Here is a 19918-nt window from a genome sequence, read left to right on the forward strand (position 1 = left end):
GTCACCTGAGTTCACAATTGGAAATGGGCGAACAAATTTGATAAAAACAGAATTAGACCCAAATATTCCAATTAACAGGCGATTAGTCTCAGCCTCCCTAAATCAGCCAATTAACCATACATACTGCGCATTAAAAATACAGACGCCATATATGTCCGTGAGTCACTGTGATGTTCTGACGTCACCTAACAGCCTCTCAGCCAACACTAGGTAGGTGCTGATGTCATATACAGTAAACCTCCTTGTTTAATATGCTACTGTGTGCGGAGAAATCCATATCATTGTCAAAATGGAATATTGTCCGTCCATTTTTGAAAATGCAAGCTCCGATAGTCCAAGAGGCTACTACAATCAATTTTTTTTTTTTTTTTTTTAATTTGTTCAGTTAGAATGTTGCTAAGAAGAATGTTACAGCCTGTTTTCTATTAAAAAGAAAGTTAGGATAATAAAGTATATTCCAGAAATCACTGTGATGAGTTTTGCTCTGTTTACAACTGACTTCCTCTTCCTCTTTCCCACGACCGCTCATCAATATCATCAGAAAAGTTTAATGTATCTTCTCCAATGGTGAGTACCCATATCATTTCATATACTGTACTGTACTGTACGTAGACTATTTTGGATATGAACAGTATTGCAGGACATCCCCTAACATGAGATTAAACACTGCATCTCCACTTCGTGGAAATTTGACTTTCGCGGGCGGCCTTGGAACGTATCCCCCGCGGAAGTCAAGGGACCACTGTATTACTGACATGAACGCAAGCTACTAAAATCCCTGAAACGGGATGAATGCAGATATTATAGAGCCCCATAGAATACATTGTTAGTGTTAATTCTCCATAATCTCAAGCAACTAACCTGTTGGCCGGTGTGGGCTTCAGATAGATTTTTGTCTCCAAATGCCAATCTTCCACCATAATCTTCCTATCCAGAAACTCAATGATCTCACCTGCAAATTTACTTGTAGATCTTACATTCATTTCTATTATTAAATATTCAGCTATCAATATATCAGCCTTGGTTACAGCACAACCAAAATGTGTGACCATTTCAACATTATTTTAAGGAAATTCTACATCTTCTGTTCTGTATTTCTATTTATAGACGACCTTTCACCACTTCTGTTTTATTAATGTATGGATTGACAACTTAGTGTTAGCGTTGTCCTTGTCACAAGTGTGTGTTCATTCACAATCGGAGACTGACACCATCATTTGGAGTGAAAGGACATGACCAGGGGTGAACCTACACCTTTTGCCGCCCGAGGCGAACTACAGAAAGCCGTCCCCCCACCCCGGGAGGGGTGTGACCGAGCGAAGTGGGCATGGCCGAGTGAAGGGGCGGAGCTTAGCGCCGTTCGCAGGCAGAGAGCAGGCACGGAGAGGACCTGCTCTCTGCCTAAGCGTGAGGGGAGGCTGCTGGAGCAGTTCTGCTCCAGTGGCCTCCCCAAACCACCGCTCGGTGCTAAGCCAGTCCAGGACAGCTTGTCCTGGACTGGCTTAGGTAATCAAAAATGCCGCCCTCCCTGGGGCCCTGGCATAGCGCCGCCTGAAGCGCTCGCTTCAGGCCGCCTCATGGGAGGTGCGGCGCTGGACATGACCCATTGTCAAGAGTAATGTTACCCTTAGAGGCATGGATAACAAAGTTCTAAGAGACGATGCTACAAAATTGCTATTTTATAGGGAATTCGAGTATGTACTAAAACTCATTAATCAAAGATGAAGTGTTGGTTGGGGTGCATAAGGCCCATATCTAAAATTTATTCTGGGGCCTACATGCAAATACACTCATTGACAAAAAAAAAATCCACACACCAAGGAGGAATTGTTCAAATGGATGGAAACTTTCTCAGTGTAATGTAATGATATATGTGATTACAATATTGGGGGAAACTGTACAACTGCGCAGAGGCTCTAGGGTCCTGGTGGGTGCCTCTAACCTGGATACAAGATGGGATACGGTTTGGGATGAAGGTAGATGTTGCAGCTAGGACTGTAGATCCTGCACATTCGTAAGTTGTTGAAGATGACAACCCATAAATACTTCCAATAAATGCTGTGACCGGGCAGGTTGAGAAAGTGTTGTAATCTGCCGAAAACCATATCTGGGGAAACCCTTTAGCGTGTGAGAGCAAGTTTAACTGTTGAAAAGTGCCAGTTGTCTGCCTTCTACGAGAGACCAGACATGTGGCCAGAGGATGTCCTGTACATATCTCTGAACTGTTTGTGTCCTCATATCACTACTAGGCGTTACCGATAGTCTTATTCAATGGCTCCCCAGATTATCACACCAGCCATTGGTTGATGTTAAATATGCTTTCTAGTTTTTGAAGGTGTAATGTGTATATTGTAGTGGTTCATTCTCAGGTGCAGCATGTGTGGAATAACTTTATGTGCGTAGGTGTTGTACCATGGGAGGAGTTCCCTGTTATGTCCCATAGCATGACCCATGCTAGCGGCAGTGTTATGCTTGGTTACGCTGCATCTAGGGTTCTTATTGGAAGGATATGGGTCTAACTGCCTCAATCCGATTCCCAAACCAGCATCCACCTTGCCATACTACAAATTAGATGGAGATGACCCCTTTGTCCTCCACCCCATTAAAGATTAAGTTTCCCGCTTATTCCACCAAAGACCGCTCCTGTGCATGCCATGACAACCATGTGTGACGCCTTACATGTGCTCGTCTCCCAACACCTGCACCACCCTCTGAATTCCTTCCTGGATCCCCAACAACCACATGTCTAGACTGATGGAGTTCAGGTGAACACCACCCGGATGAAATAGGTCAGTTGACACCTCCTCAAGCTTCCTGTGCCATACCACAATACCACCATTCCTAGCCACAAAGTGACCCACCACCTGTTAATGAGCATGGTGCTAATACTGTCTGGCCACAATGTCGGACCAACCAATCATTAAATTTAAGTTCCTTCCAAAACAGAAGAAAAGTTCCTTCAGAAAGTTCACATACAGAGGTCCAGGACCAGCTGCCCGATATGTCCTATGAGCAGATCATACATCTATACTGGGCCCGGCAGTGATGGTGTCTGTACAGCATTCTGCAACATCAAGAAATTGGGAAGGCTAAGGAGGAAGTCCTTCTTTAAGACACCAGATGTCCTCACTCATCTGAGGGACATGATATTGTCAGAAGTGGTAGGCACTATGATGGGAGTTTACAATGGAAAATCTTTTGACATCAAACCTGAGATGCTCCATCTGGTCTTGGTGCCGCTCTCTTCCACTAAAGTATCTATAACGATCTACAATATATCTATGATGTCCAATTGGCCACATACAGTCCGTATTTCACAGACTAAATACAACCATGAGAGACCGGCTATTTATATGTTGTAAGTTATTGCAGGTTCAAGTCCCCTTGAGGACAGATCCAAGTAAAATCCAAAAAAACAAACCCAGTTCCGATGTGGCTTTATTGTACAAAAGCATTGAAAAGTGAAGATATTTGTTAGCATTATAAGTATAATGAGCAGTAGAAGGCGACATGTTCTCCTCTTAACTAATAATGGATTCATGGTTTCTCTAAACTTGTATAAGCTGTTGGTATCAAATAGGAGTCCTAATGCAAAATCTGTAAACATAAAGCAGCGATACATGTGCGAACATAGACTTACAGGATCCACACGTCGACCATGTGCCATCTATAATGGTATATTTTGGGCCTTTCCATGGCCCTATTGGTCATAATATATAATATTGTTGGCCTAGAAAAGATTTGTGATCTGATGTGGATGATCTTCTGCATTTCTTTATTATAGGAGATAGAGGACATAACTATAGGGTGGTGGATATGGCTTGTGGGCTGGGTGCCATTTTGTTTTTGCCAGGATATTTAGATACAAGGCTAAGATGGGAAACCACATACTGACTTGATGGATGGTGGATTGGAATGGCAAGCTGGGTTAATATAACATTGCTCACTATAGTATATGTTACTAGTGAAAGGCTCTGTCAGGTTAGTGAATCCCATGTACATCTGTAGATATACGAAAGTCCAGCTACAGCTATACCAGCTCATAGGGAATCTTTAAGACAATGCAGAAGTCAGAAGACTCTCTAACATCATGTATTGGTCATGTTTCCAACATTTCTACATTATGGCAAGACCCTATATTTCTACCTGTACACAAGGATAGGGATCTACATATGGCTTTATGGTGACATTTCCATATAGAAAATAATTTAGGTCCTTCCAGTTAATGACGTTACCGTTCATTTCATTATCCGCAAAATAATCCATCATATTCTCATCCGTCAGAGCTTTATCCCACATATTAACATCTGTCATCTCTCCTACAAAGGACCAAGGTGTATAAAATTCATGATATTGGCTTTGCCCAATAATGATGTTGGGGTAACTGATGATCTCCACATTCGAGGTCTTGTTGACTTTGTAATATATTCCATTGATAAACAGTCCCCAGACTGAAGAGTTCCAGGTCACACACATACTTGTCCATTCTGTAATATTGTCCTGTAGATCATAGAAATATTCTTCAGAATCAACTACTTGGCGAAACTGATTTTTTAATCTTGAATAATAGAGAAGAAAAAAGTCTGTCTGGTTTTCAGTAGACATTGAGAACAAGGAATGTTCCCGGGTTAGACTTGAGTAGAATCTCATGCAGACTGTGCACTCTGTTATTGGCCCAATATGGTCTGGAAATATCATAACGACTGAGGTGGATGACTCTGGGAAAGCAAATAATTTCTCTTTCATATCTGTGGAAGAGTAGAAAATATAATTTTAATGATCTGGGGAACGTCTATGTTTAGAACCTATAATAAGCATATCTTTGAGGGTTCCCGTCTAACCCAAAAAATTGGTCTGAAGAGGAGAATAAAATAAATATAACGGTGACAATACTATAGTATCATCTGATGTGACAAAATAACCAAAAGTCTGTAGACTAAAGGTGGTCAGATACATTCAGTAGGTGTCATCCTGAACAAAATGTTAACAGATTTGGATATAGAAAACTCTAAAAATGCCCATTTGGGTACACCGGGGACAAGGTTAGATGGGAAGCCAGGTACTGGTCACACCTGGGGCCCAGAGGGTGGAGAGCAGAGATCCCTTTTATTCATAACCTTCTAATCTCACTATGTAATGTGACAGCCCTAGACCTGAGGAAGGATGGTTTTGCAGGAATACTTATTTCAGAAATGGTAATTCTGGAGAATACAATAGGATAGGTTCTCCAAACCATAAGATTTAATATAAACATAGAGATGTCCACCTACCTTCCTGGCCCAAAACTCCTGAGATGAACAACATCAACCAGAGCAGCATCTTCTCAGTGGTTTAGGATATTTCAGGATCTGTAGTTGTAAGGTCTTCACCATATACAGTTCTGTGGTATCTTCCATCTGCTCTTCCTTAAATATCCTCACAGCTGATGGTGGGAATCAGTTTACTTCTGCTATTACTGCGGGTGTGTTGCAACAATAAAGAGGAACAATTTGATAAATGTCAAATGTATTTATTGAATACAAAAACATTAGAGATGAGCAAGCAGTATTCAATCGAATACCTCGCCGCCATAGGAATGCGTGTAAGCGGCCGAACACCAAGGGGTTAAGCGCATCGAATATTCTGTGAGGAGACTTAAGAAGAGTGTCTCCAGTGAGAAGTCAGGCCAGAGAGAAAAGTTGTCCTAAATAGTTCTGGTAGGGTACACCAGGCTGAGATGACAGATTTTAGGTTTATGAAAGCTGATGGACATATTGGAGTAGCAACAGGTGGTGGGGTGGCAGAGAAGGCGTAGGCAAGCGGTAGGTACTGGTGGGGAGCCGTGATGGTAGGCTAAGTAGTAAACCAGACATTAGCGGGGGAGGTAGTGCCACTCTGTGGGAGAGCCTGGGTGTAATGGAGGTCTAGAGTATATAAGCAAAAAGTTCAATATGACTGCCCGTGTGTAGGGACAAGTCAGTAGGAGAAGGCTGAGCAGAGCTGGTGCTATAGCTAGAGAGGCGGAAGGTGAGGCTCTGGAGTGCAGGAAAGATCCAGGATAAGCAGGCCTGGAACCAGCTAGACGGGAGGAGTTCTGTTGCACTTGTCTGTAATAGCAGGTGTCCCAAGTAGTGGAGTAAGGAAGGCTGCAGGAGGGGTTGCCTGGTCTTGAGTTTGTCAGGAGTTGAAATAGGAAGGTTATAAATGTTGTGGTGCAGGCCTCTGGAGCTCAGACAAGATGGTGACCACACTTCACGAAGATGCAGTAGAGTTGGTGCCGGCTGATAGGTGGGCTCCATCAGAAGCAAAACAGAGGCTCTGGGCAGGGAGCAGAAGAGTACAGCAAGGGCACTTGCTAGGTGACAGCAGTGCCAGGTGGAGCTTCTGGATGCTGGAGTGCAGGTGCCAGCACATCTTCAGGCTTGTCGGATTTCATCCACAGGGTCTGCAATGAGAGTGCAGGAGGAGGCATGGGAAAGGAGCCGGGCTGTGGTAAAGCACAGGAGAACATGTCATAGAGATCTCCGCAGCTGTCTCCTGGGGCCGCTCAGGGTGGCCGGCTAGTTGACGTTTGTGCTTCTCCAAGATGGCGCATGAGGCATGCAGTGATGCCATGTAAGAGCTGGTGCAGCCAGGTTTCAGACACCTGTGGTCATATGGGCCACTGAAAGTGAGTCAGAGTAGAGGGTGGTCCAGGGACCCGCAGGCAGGTAAAAGCAAAGAACACCAGAGCTTATCCTATGTACATCTGGTCCGCTGCAGTGCCAAACCGCACACATTTTCTTTTAAATGAATCGGAAAGAATTACATAACACAACTTTCACTTGCAAGAAGAGGAAGAATCAGATCGCTGGATTCTGCGAGGAGGCCCGAAAGATGTCAGGGAAGGCGAGTATAAATGTATGGTTTTTTTACACCTCCTTTAGGCCTTCTGTAGAGACTCCAGAGTATATTATGTTCATGTCCAGCTCTATCCAAACAAGTTCAGACTCAAACGAACACCAGACAAAACAAATCTTCAGAGGGTCGCCCATCCTAACAGTATCTTTCAGGGGTCCCATCTAACCAAAAGAGATGGTCTAAAGAAGAGAACAAAATAAATATAATAGTGACAATACTGTAGTATCATCTGTAGACTAAAAGCGGTCAGATACCTTCAGTAGTTGAGTCCTGAAAACAATGTTAACCCATTTGGTCATAAAAGAACATAAACATGTCCTTGTAGGTACAACAGGGACGTGCTAAGATGTGACGGCCCTAGACCTGAGGAAGGACGGTTGAGTAGAAATACTTATTTGGGAAATGATAATTTTGGAAACCATAAGGCTTAATGTATAAGTAAAGAAATTTCCACCTACCTTCCTGACCGAAAACTCCTGAGATCCACAACATCAATCTGAGCAACATCTTCTCAATGGTTTAGGATGGAAAGTATTTCAGAATCTGTAGTTGTAACGTCTTCACCGTATACAGTTCTGTGGTATCTTCCAGCTACACCTCCTTCTATACTTCAAGCGGATGGGTTTAGATAAAAAGTAATTTCCTTCTGCTGATATTGCAGGTGTGTTACAACAATAAAGAGCAACGATGTAATAAATTATCTTACATTCATCGGAAGGATGAGCCAATATGTAAAAAAGTTAATATCTATTGAAAACAAGTCTACTGCCACCATCTATCGACTTCACATTTATAAAGCCAACCCAGCAATTGATTCTTGCATCCAGTAGGTAACATGGCTCGTGATACTCTGGAAAGTTTCACCCCCGAGCGGGACTCAATAGCTCATCTCACTTCTTGACCGCACCAAATAGGCAACAGTTTTCAGATAATGGGTACAAGAATTCTATTGATGACCTGTAATGATCCCCATTAGGTAATATGTGCTCCAGGCAGCGGTGTAACTTGAGGGGATGCTATCGCATCGGGGCCCAGGATCCTTTGGGGGGGTCATAAGCACTGGCATCAGTATTGAGATTGCAGCTTCCATCTGACCCATAAGTCAAGGAAACCACAGATAACCTTGACCACACTATGGTGGATTAAACATCTTAGCACCCATAACCATCACTATCAAGAATAAAAAGTACACCTGACAACACAAAAAAGAAGCCCCATACATTCCCATACTTGGAATATAATAAGTTACCAAAATACAGCAACTATTAGAAAAATGTTTCTATGCAATGTTTTATATTTTTTTAAGGGCTTAAAAATGCAAAGAAAATAGAAATTAGGTATCCCTGGAGTCTTACAAAAATATAGTATACAGGTGACGTGATATTGGCTGCAGTGCGAACGCTGTAAAAACGGGACCTGTAAGAATGTCACACAAATGCAGTTTCACTTCAATTCCACCCCATTCTAAATATTTTTCGGGGGGCGGAGCCTGACCGTGCGAGGTGATGGCAGCACACTAAGAGAGCTCCATCACAGAAAGTTCCCGTGAAGCCGGTAAAACCACTTCCAAGGGGTGAACATGGTCAAGCCAGGAAAGGAGAAAGCAGGGGAACTACCCAGCACCCCAAAGATGCAGAAACTGCAAGGAGATATACAACGCTCCACAAAGAAAAAGAACTTACCGCTCATGCAGTCCTCGTTCAAGATGGCACCGGGTCGCAGGCTTGAAATGGAGACCGGGGATGAGTCAGAAGCGGAGAGTATCACTGAAGGTGAGCAGGCAGACAGTGGCTCTATTACAAAGTCCTTCCTCCAGAAAGCTCTAGCCAAAGCATTAACTAGATCTGTTTCTCCAGTGATGGCAGAGCTGGCTGAAATTAAGACAGAGATGCAGGCTATTGGATATAGAGTACAGGCCCTGGAAGACACGTACTCGGCAGTGCACTCTCACTGTGACGTAGTAGCCGATACACTACAACAGCATAGAGATCTCATAGACAGATCTCTCATTCTAGCAGAGGACCATGAAAATAGAAGCAGGAGAAAGAATATAAGAATCAAAGGACTCTCAGAGTCTTATGTGGCTGACGATCTCCCTAATGTGGCAAACAAACTGCTCAGTGACTTACTTGGATCCGAAAGAGCAGCTAAAGTAGTAATAGAACGTATTCTTAGGGCATTAAGGCCAAAACCCAAGCAAGGAGACCCGCCTAGGGACATTTTATGCGGCCTACTCTCTTATGTGGATACAGCAGCCATTTTAACTGCAGCACGCACCACTGAAAAAAATTTCTTTTGAAAATAACGAACTCTCAATCTAGCAGGACGTAGCACCATCTATATTAGCAAAAAGGAGGCTACTCAGACCATTGTTAGAGGAGTTACCATCCCGTAACATACAGTATGCCTGGTTGTATCCCTTTGGATTAGCTATTATATGTGGTGGCAGAAGACTGACAGTCCATATTCCAAGAGACCTCAGAGCTGTATGGGATATACTTGATCTAGATCCTATAGAAATCCCTTCATGGTTGCCCTCCCAGGGCATCCCTTTATTTGCAGGAACTGCCTGATCTTCCTATGAGCCAAGGAATGTCAAGACAACGGTCCCCAAGACCAAGGAAAAACACTCCGAAAAGGCGCTTACTCCCTACCTGAAAATGTTAGCATAATGCATATATATGTATGGCAACAACTACTACTGCTGTGTTATATGATGAGAGATTCTGTCTGCGTTCATATTGTTAAGTTGTTAACAAAGTTTTGCTGAAAAGAAAAAGTCACTCACAGACAGGAAGCTCCTCCCCTTCTTCCTGTGTCTCTCTCTCCCTCCACATGTCATGGCTGCACAGGCTGCTGCAGTCTCTCTTCACAGAACTGGATTCTACTATAAGTTGTGAGCTGTTTGTTGTGCTAAATAAATGCACATTGTTTGCTACTCAGGTGAGACTAAGAGCTTATTAATACCGCTGCTGACAGGTTATGGGCCCAGTCTCACAGAATCCCATACTTCCCAACTTTTGAATAACTGAAAGAGGGACAAAATGTGCGGTGCACAGATGGTGGTGTATCAAATGAGTTCTGATTTATTGCTACAGAGAGGTAGTATTTATACAGACAAAAAAGCAGGTTGGACTTATAACATACCAGGATTGGATGTGGAGTGCTGACATATTACACTCCAACAGGAAGCTACCCCCCTACAGTCACTGTATATGTATACATCAAAGGACTTGGTGCCACTTCTTGGAGACATCCTGTGTTTACACTATTGACACATAGGTGCAGCCCTGAAGCTAGATAAGCATTCATTAGCATTCCATTTCCTTGTAACCCATACCATCTCCATGTTAATTAGTCTAACCAATTCCTTTTTGAGACAAACCACTTATCTTTGATAGAGAAAGATGGCTGACAAAATACAAGATGGAGGATGTGATCCTAACAGTACCATACAACCCTGAGCAAAATGGTGTGGCCGAAAGAAAGACAACAACATACTGGGGTGAAGCCATCATGACAGCCTGTTATCTTCAGAACAGACTACCAAGCAAAGCTACAGAGAATACTCCATTTGAACAATGGAACGGCAGAAAGCCAAAAATACAACACGTAAGAATATTTGGAAGTAAAGTATTTGTACATGTTCCCAAAGGAAAGCGAACTAAGTGGGAATCTCATGCTAAGGAAGGTATCCTAGTAGGCTACAGCCAAACCCAGAAAGGTTATAGAATTCTACACCCAGAGACAAACAAGGTCACAATAAGCAGAGATGTGGTGATTGATGAAAACTTTGTGTCGCCCAAGTTTTGTGACATCACACCAATAGTCCAGATGAAGCCGCAACTACCACAGTCAGAAGACAGCAAAAAGGAGGAGGTTGAAGTTTGGCTAGACTGTTCAAACATTGAAGGAACAACAGAAAGTACAGATGAACCTGAAGTTAGGAAATCATCAAGACCGAATAAAGGTACAACAGCCAAACGCCTATCCTATATTGACAACTTGCACTTCACATGCCGACTTAATATATAAGCTCATGAAAGGTTATTACATGATGCTATAAAGAGCGTATTTATTTTTAAGCTTGTGTTATCATACTTACCTGTTTCTCAGTTTTGCAAAAGTACCAAATGTATAGCGTTTGTATTCATAGTGCGTCCCCTATGTTTTCCAATAGTGGCGCCTATATACTCGCAGAACTGGTTTGGTTATGGTTGCCCAGTATTTTGTTATTACCTTTTCAAGACTGGCAGATTGGGAACTTATTTCTGATCCGGACTTAACTTCGTTCCCATCTAGTTCACGTAGTTATTTACCGCCTACGACTTTAGTCTTTAGGTGCATTGTTTGCATAAGTTTTATATAACTTATTTTTTCACAAGATAATTAGTTGAGTTTACTAAACTTTTCATGTTTGTCTGAATTGATTATATTCATACCTCTATTTTCTAATCTAACTTCCCTAATTCACCCTTTCCCTTCCCCCCCTCCTTCCCACATACTCACTCAAAAAAAAGGAGAAGGCTCCAGAAGCAAGTCCGAATTACTGTAACTCGCTACCTTTAGCAGAACAACTATACGAAATGCAAAAAAGGCTCAAAAACAGTGAATCCACTCTACAACAACAGAATAATCGTATTTATAAATGGAGGTTCAATAATAGCTCTCCTCGCAGTAGGACTTCTTCTATGTCCTCTATACATTCTACAGGTGGTGAATCATCTAATTCCATTCGAGGGAAAGATCGTCACCAAACAAGACAGTTTAAAAGGAAAAAATGATAGCTCTGAAGGGGGCACACGTAAGAAAAACACTCCCTCCACTAGCCATGGAGTGGTAAGTAATGGTTCTGATGACATGCAAGTCATTAATTTATCGGATCATAATCTTACTTCTGAACAAATTGAGGTTCTTACACTTGGTCTGAATTTTGCCCCTGCTTCTAGGCTTAATCCATTCGATGCAGTTAACCCCTTCCCGACATGCGCCGTAATAGTCCCGCCATAGCCGCCGGGTATCTACTGCTTTAAGTAGTAGACAACCGGCTCTAATGCCTCCAATCGGTCCCCGGCGCCGCGGTCAAAGGCCGCCATTTTGCCCGGGATCGCCGGCTCCTGGAGCATGCTCCAGGGCCGACGTCATGTTGTCATGACAGCCGGGAGCCTGTACAAGGCTCCCAGGCTTGTCTGCAAATTCTCTCTTTTGCAGGCTGGTCTATGCAGCCTGCAAAAGAGACGATGACTTTTTGCAATGCATTAGCATTGTAATGCATTGCATTAGTGATCAGACCCCCTGGGGTTCAACACCCCTAGGGGGTCTAATAAATGCAAAAAAATTTAAAAAAAAAAAAAAAAAGTTAAAAAAATATAAAAAATAATATAAAAAGTATTAAAAGTTCAAATCACCCCCCTTTCCCTAGAACACATATAAAAGTAGTTAAAAACTGTGAAACATATACATGTTAGGTATCCCCGTGTCCGAAATCGCCCGCTCTACAAACCTATAAAAATATTTTTCCTGTTCGGTAAACGCCGTAGCGGGAAAAATAGTCAAAAGTGCCAAACTGCCGTTTTTTCACTGTTTTGATTCTGATAAAAATTTGAATAAAAAGTGATCAAAGCAATAACATTTCCCGAAAATGGTAGAACTAAAAAGTACACCCGGCCCCGCAAAAAAAGATGCCCTATGCTACCCCGTACACTTACGTATAAAAAAGTTACGGCCGTCGGAATATGGCGACTTTTAGAAAAAAAATTTTTTAACACAGTTTTGGATTTTTTTTAAGGGGTCAAAATGTAAATAAAACAAACACAGAATACAGGGGACATGTCATTTTGGCTGCACAGTGAACGCCGTAAAACCAAAGCCCGTAAGAAAGTCGCAGAAATGCATTTTTTCTTCAAATCCACCCCATTCTGAATTTTTTTCCTGCTTCCCAGTACATTATATAGAATAAATAATGGTGGCATCATGAAGAAAAATTTGTTCCGCAAAAATTAAGACCTCATATGGCTCTGGGAGCTGAGAAATAAAAAAGTTATGGGGTTTAGAAGGAGGGGAGTCAAAAACGAAAATCAAAAAATGCCATCGGCGGGAAGGGGTTAATATTAGGATGTTGCCTAACTGCCATCAAAAGGGGTTCTAGTGAAAGAATAAATAGGGTAGGGGAGAGTGGGCACCCCTGTCTTGTACCATTTGTTATGGAGAAGTAATTTGATAAAGTTCCGTTCACCTTGATACGGGCATGTGGCTGGGAATGAATAGAAAATATAGCATCAATAAATTGTTGGGGAAAGCCAAAGTTCCTCAATGCACTCCTCATAAAGGACCAATTTACTCGGTCAAATGCTTTTTCAGCATCCCTGCCTAAAAGCATTAATGGGGTTTTTGTTTTCTTTGCTAGAGCAATAGAATGTAGGAGTCTTATCGTGTTGTGTTTCCCTTCTCTACCCCTGACAAAGCCGGCTTGTTCTTTATCTAGTAGCAGGGGTAAATAATCCCGAATCAAATTTTTGGGGGGTTTGCCACGTGATGTTCGATTCGAATCGAACACATCGAACAGCCTGATATCCGATCGAACATGTGTTCGATAGAACACTGTTCGCTCATCTCTACTCCCTAGGTCCTATACTCTATCTCTGCCTACTTCCCTCTCCCACCCTTCCCCCCCCTTACCCACTCGCTCATACCGTTACTTCCCCAGACGAACTAGAACGAATTTGAACGAATATGCATATCAACAAATGTCTCAGGGGTGACTTGACCCCAAATCATCTAGTATAAAAGTGTTATTATTGTTTGTTACAACTTTCTACTAGCGCGTTTATAGCACTTTGATTCATATACTCTCTGTGCACCATACTGTTTGATTATTTGTTCTCTGTAAACTGTCATTATCATTACAATGTGAACTTCTTGTAAAAATTGTAAAATCTAATAAACTCAGAATTTAAAACAAAACTAAATATTTTTCAAAGAGATTTCCACTTACCTTCCTGGCCCAAAACTCCTGAGACGCACAACATCAACCACAGCAGCATCTTCAGTGGTTTAGGATGGAACGAGTTCAGGATCTTTAGTTGTAAAGTCTTCACCATATACAGTAATGTGGTATCTTCCATATGTTCCTCCTTATATACTCTGCTACAGCTGATGGGCTCTGATTTATTATAGGTGTACAGCAATTCTCACACTGTATGCAATGGGGGGGGCAGAGGATTCTGGCCCCGGTGCAAAGTTTGTATTGCGTCCCCTACCTAAGTTGTCCTATTTAGAATAGTGGTATAACTTAAGGGGAAGAGGGAGATTTGTGCCCCCTCAGGGTCCAAGTCTCGGAAGAGACTGCTACCGCTGCACTCCCTATAGCCCGTATAATGACTGACACCTATTCAATAGTACTGATCCATTCTCACTGTGGAGAGAAGAGTAAACCATTGTCTCTGGTGGCAGTTAAAACCAAGGATCAAACATGTTGACATTTAACATGCCTGATCCTTACCTACCCTGACATCATTTGGCCATATGTTGAACCTGGAGCATATATTAGCATAGGTTCTCCCAAATATAATATTAAACCTTCAGATAAATAGGAAATAATATAAGGAAAAACTAGATGGACTAGGTCAACTTTTTCACCATCAATCTTCTATATTTCTATATTGTAAAATGATTAAATTCTCCATAAATGTAGTTAAATGCGCAGCTATGTTTATCAGCCTTGATCAGAACCACAAAGTTCAAAAAGTTCAGCGGAATTAAAAAAAAAATTCTACTTCTTCATTTCTACATTTCTCTCTATAGAGGCCCTGCCACCACCAGTTTTAGGAAATTCTCACATTTCTTATAAAATAACTCTGAAGTTCCTCTTTATAAAAAGTTTTGACAATAGTACAAGAAGACAACTATTTTACTAGCAGCTCAGGGGGAAAAGCTGTATGAAGGCAATGCTAGTAAACTTTAGGGTTGCAATGTTCAGGAACAACCAAGACAGCTTGCAAAACACAGTTTGGGGACACAGTGCCTGTACAAAACAGCGTGTGACTGATGTTTCCAGACCCATTAATTGCATCCAGATTACTGGTACATAAAAACATACAATTGAAAGCAAAGAATCGCCTAAAAAAGAGAGCAATTGTTGCTTCCTAAAAATTCCCAAAGTAATCCTAGAAAAGAGAGAAAGAACTAGGTCAATTGCATGGGAAATAGAGCCCGCATTCTCCACCAAATTATATGGCAAACAGAAAATCTGTCTCACAGCCAATGGAAGTAGTTGAACGTTAATTTAAGTCTAAGGCCCCATGTAACGAGATGCTGGCAAGAAACATGATAGAAATGACCATAGCGGAAGCGCATCCCATTTTTTTCCACAGTGACTTTTGCAGATAGTCTGCAGTGTTTCCCTCAGCTTTGACCGAGGAGCCATTTTACTGCTGGCGCCTGGGTGCCGCCATTTTTCTGGTGATCGCCATTTTTCTTTTGTCCCATAACTATGACAGCCGGGAGCCTTGTCATTCTATACTTTTGGTACTTTTGACTTTTTTCCCATCATGGCATTTACCGTACGGAAAAAATACTCTATGTAGCCTGCAATATAAAGTATAGAACGACAGGCTGGATTTTTTGCAATGCATTAGCATTATACTGCATTACATTAGTGATCAGACCCCTTGGAGTTCAAAATAAAGTAAACAAAAAATAAAAAATAATAATAAAATATATATATATATATATATATAATTTTTTTTTAAAGTATTAAATTCAAATCACCCCCCCTTTCCCTAGAACACATGTAAATGTACTAAAATTAGAGATGAGCGAACAGTGTTCTATCGAACACATGTTCGATCGGATATCAGGGTGTTCGCCATGTTCAAATCGAATCGAACACCACGTGGTAAAGTGCGCCAAAATTCGATTCCCCTCCCACCTTCCCTGGCGCCTTTTTTGCACCAATAACAGCGCAGGGGAGGTGGGACAGGAACTACGACACCGGGGGCATTGAAAAAAATTGGAAAAAGTCATTGGCTGCCGAAATCAGGTGACCTCCATTTTAGACGAATAGTGGATTTCAAATCCGGGTCATATGAGAATGTGAACTTTGTGACTATGAGACAGGGATAGCTGTACAGGCAGGGATAGCTAGGGATAACCTTTATTTAGGGGGGAATGTTATTAAAAATAACTTTTTGGGGCTCTATCGGGTGTGTAATTGTGATTTTTGTGAGATAAACTTTTTCCCATAGGGATGCATTGGCCAGCGCTGATTGGCCGAATTCCGTACTCTGGCCAATCAGTGCTGGCCAATGCATTCTATTAGCTTGATGAAGCAGAGTGTGCACAAGGGTTCAAGCGCACCCTCGGCTCTGATGTAGGAGAGCCGAGGGTGCACTTGAACCCTTGTGCACCCTCAGCTCTGCTACATCAGAGCCGAGGGTGCGCTTGAACCCTTGTGCACACTCTGCTTCATCAAGCTAATAGAATGCATTGGCCAGCGCTGATTGGCCAATGTATTCTATTAGCCTGATGAAGTAGAGCTGAATGTGTGTGCTAAGCACACACATTCAGCTCTACTTCATCGGGCTAATAGAATGCATTGGCCAGCGCTGATTGGCCAGAGTACGGAACTCGACCAATCAGCGCTGGCTCTGCTGGAGGAGGCGGAGTCTAAGATCGCTCCACACCAGTCTCCATTCAGGTCCGACCTTAGACTCCGCCTCCTCCGGCAGAGCCAGCGCTGATTGGCCGAAGGCTGGCCAATGCATTCCTATGCGAATGCAGAGACTTAGCAGTGCTGAGTCAGTTTTGCTCAACTACACATCTGATGCACACTCGGCACTGCTACATCAGATGTAGCAATCTGATGTAGCAGAGCCGAGGGTGCACTAGAACCCCTGTGCAAACTCAGTTCACGCTAATAGAATGCATTGGCCAGCGCTGATTGGCCAATGCATTCTATTAGCCCGATGAAGTAGAGCTGAATGTGTGTGCTAAGCACACACATTCAGCACTGCTTCATCAAGCCAATACAATGCATTAGCCAGTGCTGATTGGCCAGAGTACGGAATTCGGCCAATCAGCGCTGGCTCTGCTGGAGGAGGCGGAGTCTAAGGTCGGACCTGAATGGAGACTGGTGTGGAGCGATCTTAGACTCCGCCTCCTCCAGCAGAGCCAGCGCTGATTGGTCGAGTTCCGTACTCTGGCCAATCAGCGCTGGCCAATGCATTCTATTAGCCCGATGAAGTAGAGCTGAATGTGTGTGCTTAGCACACACATTCAGCTCTACTTCATCAGGCTAATAGAATACATTGGCCAATCAGCGCTGACCAATGCATTCTATTAGCTTGATGAAGCAGAGTGTGCACAAGGGTTCAAGCGCACCCTCGGCTCTGATGTAGCAGAGCCGAGGCTGCACAAGGGTTCAAGTGCACCCTCGGCTCTCCTACATCAGAGCCGAGGGTGCGCTTGAACCCTTGTGCAGCCTCGGCTCTGCTACATCAGAGCCGAGGGTGCGCTTGAACCCTTGTGCACACTCTGCTTCATCAAGCTAATAGAATGCATTGGCCAGCACTGATTGGCCAGAGTACGGAATTCGGCCAATCAGCGCTGGCCAATGCATTCTATTAGCCCGATGAAGTAGAGCTGAATGTGTGTGCTAAGCACACACATTCAGCACTGCTTCATTACGCCAATACAATGCATTAGCCAGTGCTGATTGGCCAGAGTACGGAATTCGGCCAATCAGCGCTGGCTCTGCTGGAGGAGGCGGAGTCTAAGATCGCTCCACACCAGTCTCCATTCAGGTCCGACCTTAGACTCCGCCTCCTCCAGCAGAGCCAGCGCTGATTGGCCGAATTCCGTACTCTGGCCAATCAGCACTGGCTAATGCATTGTATTGGCTTGATGAAGCAGTGCTGAATGTGTGTGCTTAGCACACACATTCAGCTCTACTTCATCGGGCTAATAGAATGCATTGGCCAATCAGCGCTGGCCAATGCATTCTATTAGCGTGAACTGAGTTTGCACAGGGGTTCTAGTGCACCCTCGGCTCTGCTACATCAGATTGCTACATCTGATGTAGCAGTGCCGAGTGTGCATCAGATGTGTAGTTGAGCAAAACTGACTCAGCACTGCTAAGTCTGCATTCGCATAGGAATGCATTGGCCAGCCTTCGGCCAATCAGCGCTGGCTCTGCCGGAGGAGGCGGAGTCTAAGGTCGGACCTGAATGGAGACTGGTGTGGAGCTATCTTAGACTCCGCCTCCTCCAGCAGAGCCAGCGCTGATTGGTCGAGTTCCGTACTCTGGCCAATCAGCACTGGCCAATGCATTTCTATGGGGAAAAGTTAGCTTGCGAAAATCGCAAACTGACAGGGATTTCCATGAAATAAAGTGACTTTTATGCCCCCAGACATGCTTCCCCTGCTGTCCCAGTGTCATTCCAGGGTGTTGGTATCATTTCCTGGGGTGTCATAGTGGACTTGGTGACCCTCCAGACACGAATTTGGGTTTCCCCCTTAACGAGTTTATGTTCCCCATAGACTATAATGGGGTTCGAAACCCATTCGAACACTCGAACAGTGAGCGGCTGTTCGAATCGAATTTCGAACCTCGAACATTTTAGTGTTCGCTCATCTCTAACTAAAATACTGTGAAACACATACATGTTAGGTAACCCTGTGTCTGAAAACGCCCGCTCTACAAATCAATCTAAATATTTTTCCCATACGGTAAACGCCGTAACGGTGAAAACGTCAAAAGAGCCAAATCGATGATTTTTCACTGTTTTTGCCATTGATAAAAATTGGAATAAAAAGTGATCAAAGCAATAGCAATTCCCAAAATGGTAGAACTAAAACTTAAACCTGGTCACGCAAAAAAGACGCCCTATCCCCGTACATGGAAGTATTAAAAAAAATTACAGGTGTTAGAATATGGCATTTTTTAGAAACATTTTTTTTTTTGGCACAGTTTTGGATTTTTGTTAAGGGGTTAAAATGTAAATAAAGCCATATAAATTAGGTATCCCCAGAAACGTAACGAAACATGGAATACAGGTGACATGTCATTTGGGCTGCACAGTGAATGCTGTAAAAACAAGGCCTGTAGGAAAGTCGCACATATGCAGTTTTTCTTCAAATCCCCCCCATTCTGATTTTTTTTCCAGCTTCCCAGTACATTGTACAGAATAATTAATGGCGGCATCATAAAGAAAAATTTGTCCCGCAACCATCAAGACCTCATATGGCTCTGGGAGCGGAACTGGGAATAAAATAGTTAATCACCAGTGCATATAAGACTTGTATAAGCTGGCTATGATACTAAGAGGCATCTATAGTCAGATCGAGCCGCCAAATGGATGTTGGTCAGCCCGTCCCTGCTCCGCCACTAACTATAGCCAGCTGCTCTCTGGCTCTATAAGTAGTACAAACTCTTACATGGCTGCCACTCTATAGACTAATAGACTAATTATACTCCAATATACGGCTCAACGCATTTCTCCTGCATTACCGCAGGTTCATCAGGAGCTGATAAAGAATGTCTATTGGCGTCTGGCCTGCCTATCCAGAACTAGTATTCCCCCTCCGATGTACGGTGAAAACCGCATTTCCTGGGACACTGTACTCTGTAGAGTTGCCGACGTCGCGCCTCACAGCCGGCACTCCTATATAGTGCCGGACGCCTTTAAGCCACGCCCCCGCGTCACTGATAGGTTAGGCAGGCATCCAATCTGATCTAGAATGCCCACCCAGACCTCCCAGCCTCAGACATGGAGCGGCTCCACTTCAGTCCCATTCGGTCAGCTGATAGATGGAGTCACATGACCGTTCTGAGAAACAACAACAAAAAAGGACTATTCTTTCTATTAGAGATGAGCGAGTAGTACTCGATCGAGTAGGTATTCGATCGAATACTACGGTATTCGAAATACTCGTACTCGATCGAGTACCACTCGCTGTTCGAATGTAAAAGTTCGATGCAGAACCAGCATTGATTGGCTGAATGCTATACAGTCGGCCAATCAACGCTGGTTCTTCTCCT

At 43.2% G+C, this 19918-nt stretch overlaps 1 protein-coding gene across 1 annotated transcript; it reads right to left on the reverse strand.

The window, feature by feature from the left end:
* Window positions 1–2675: 2675 nt before the first annotated feature.
* On the reverse strand, window positions 2676–5319 carry LOC142213330 (C-reactive protein-like). The gene is made up of 3 exons (XM_075281645.1): window positions 5271–5319; window positions 4147–4748; window positions 2676–2864 (listed from the first exon to the last, which is right to left on the reverse strand). Exons 1-3 carry the CDS (start codon window positions 5317–5319, stop codon window positions 2676–2678), a joined length of 840 nt encoding a protein of 279 aa, XP_075137746.1.
* Between the last annotated feature and the right edge of the window lie 14599 nt (window positions 5320–19918).

The sequence above is a fragment of the Leptodactylus fuscus genome, chromosome 7, assembly GCF_031893055.1.
Source record: "Leptodactylus fuscus isolate aLepFus1 chromosome 7, aLepFus1.hap2, whole genome shotgun sequence".
Classification (NCBI taxonomy): Eukaryota; Metazoa; Chordata; class Amphibia; order Anura; family Leptodactylidae; genus Leptodactylus; species Leptodactylus fuscus.

Excerpts from the sequence above, each read along its gene's own strand:
- LOC142213330 (XM_075281645.1), bottom strand. The coding sequence starts at position 5,319 with ATGCTGCTCTGGTTGATGTTGTTCATCTCAGGAGTTTTGGGCCAGGAA. Across the intron at positions 4,749-5,270 it reads AGGAGTTTTGGGCCAGGAAG|ATATGAAAGAGAAATTATTT; the intron begins GTAGGTGGACAT and ends ACTCTTCCACAG. Across the intron at positions 2,865-4,146 it reads ATCCCTATCCTTGTGTACAG|GTGGTGGGTCACTTTGTGGC; the intron begins GTAGAAATATAG and ends GCTCATTAACAG.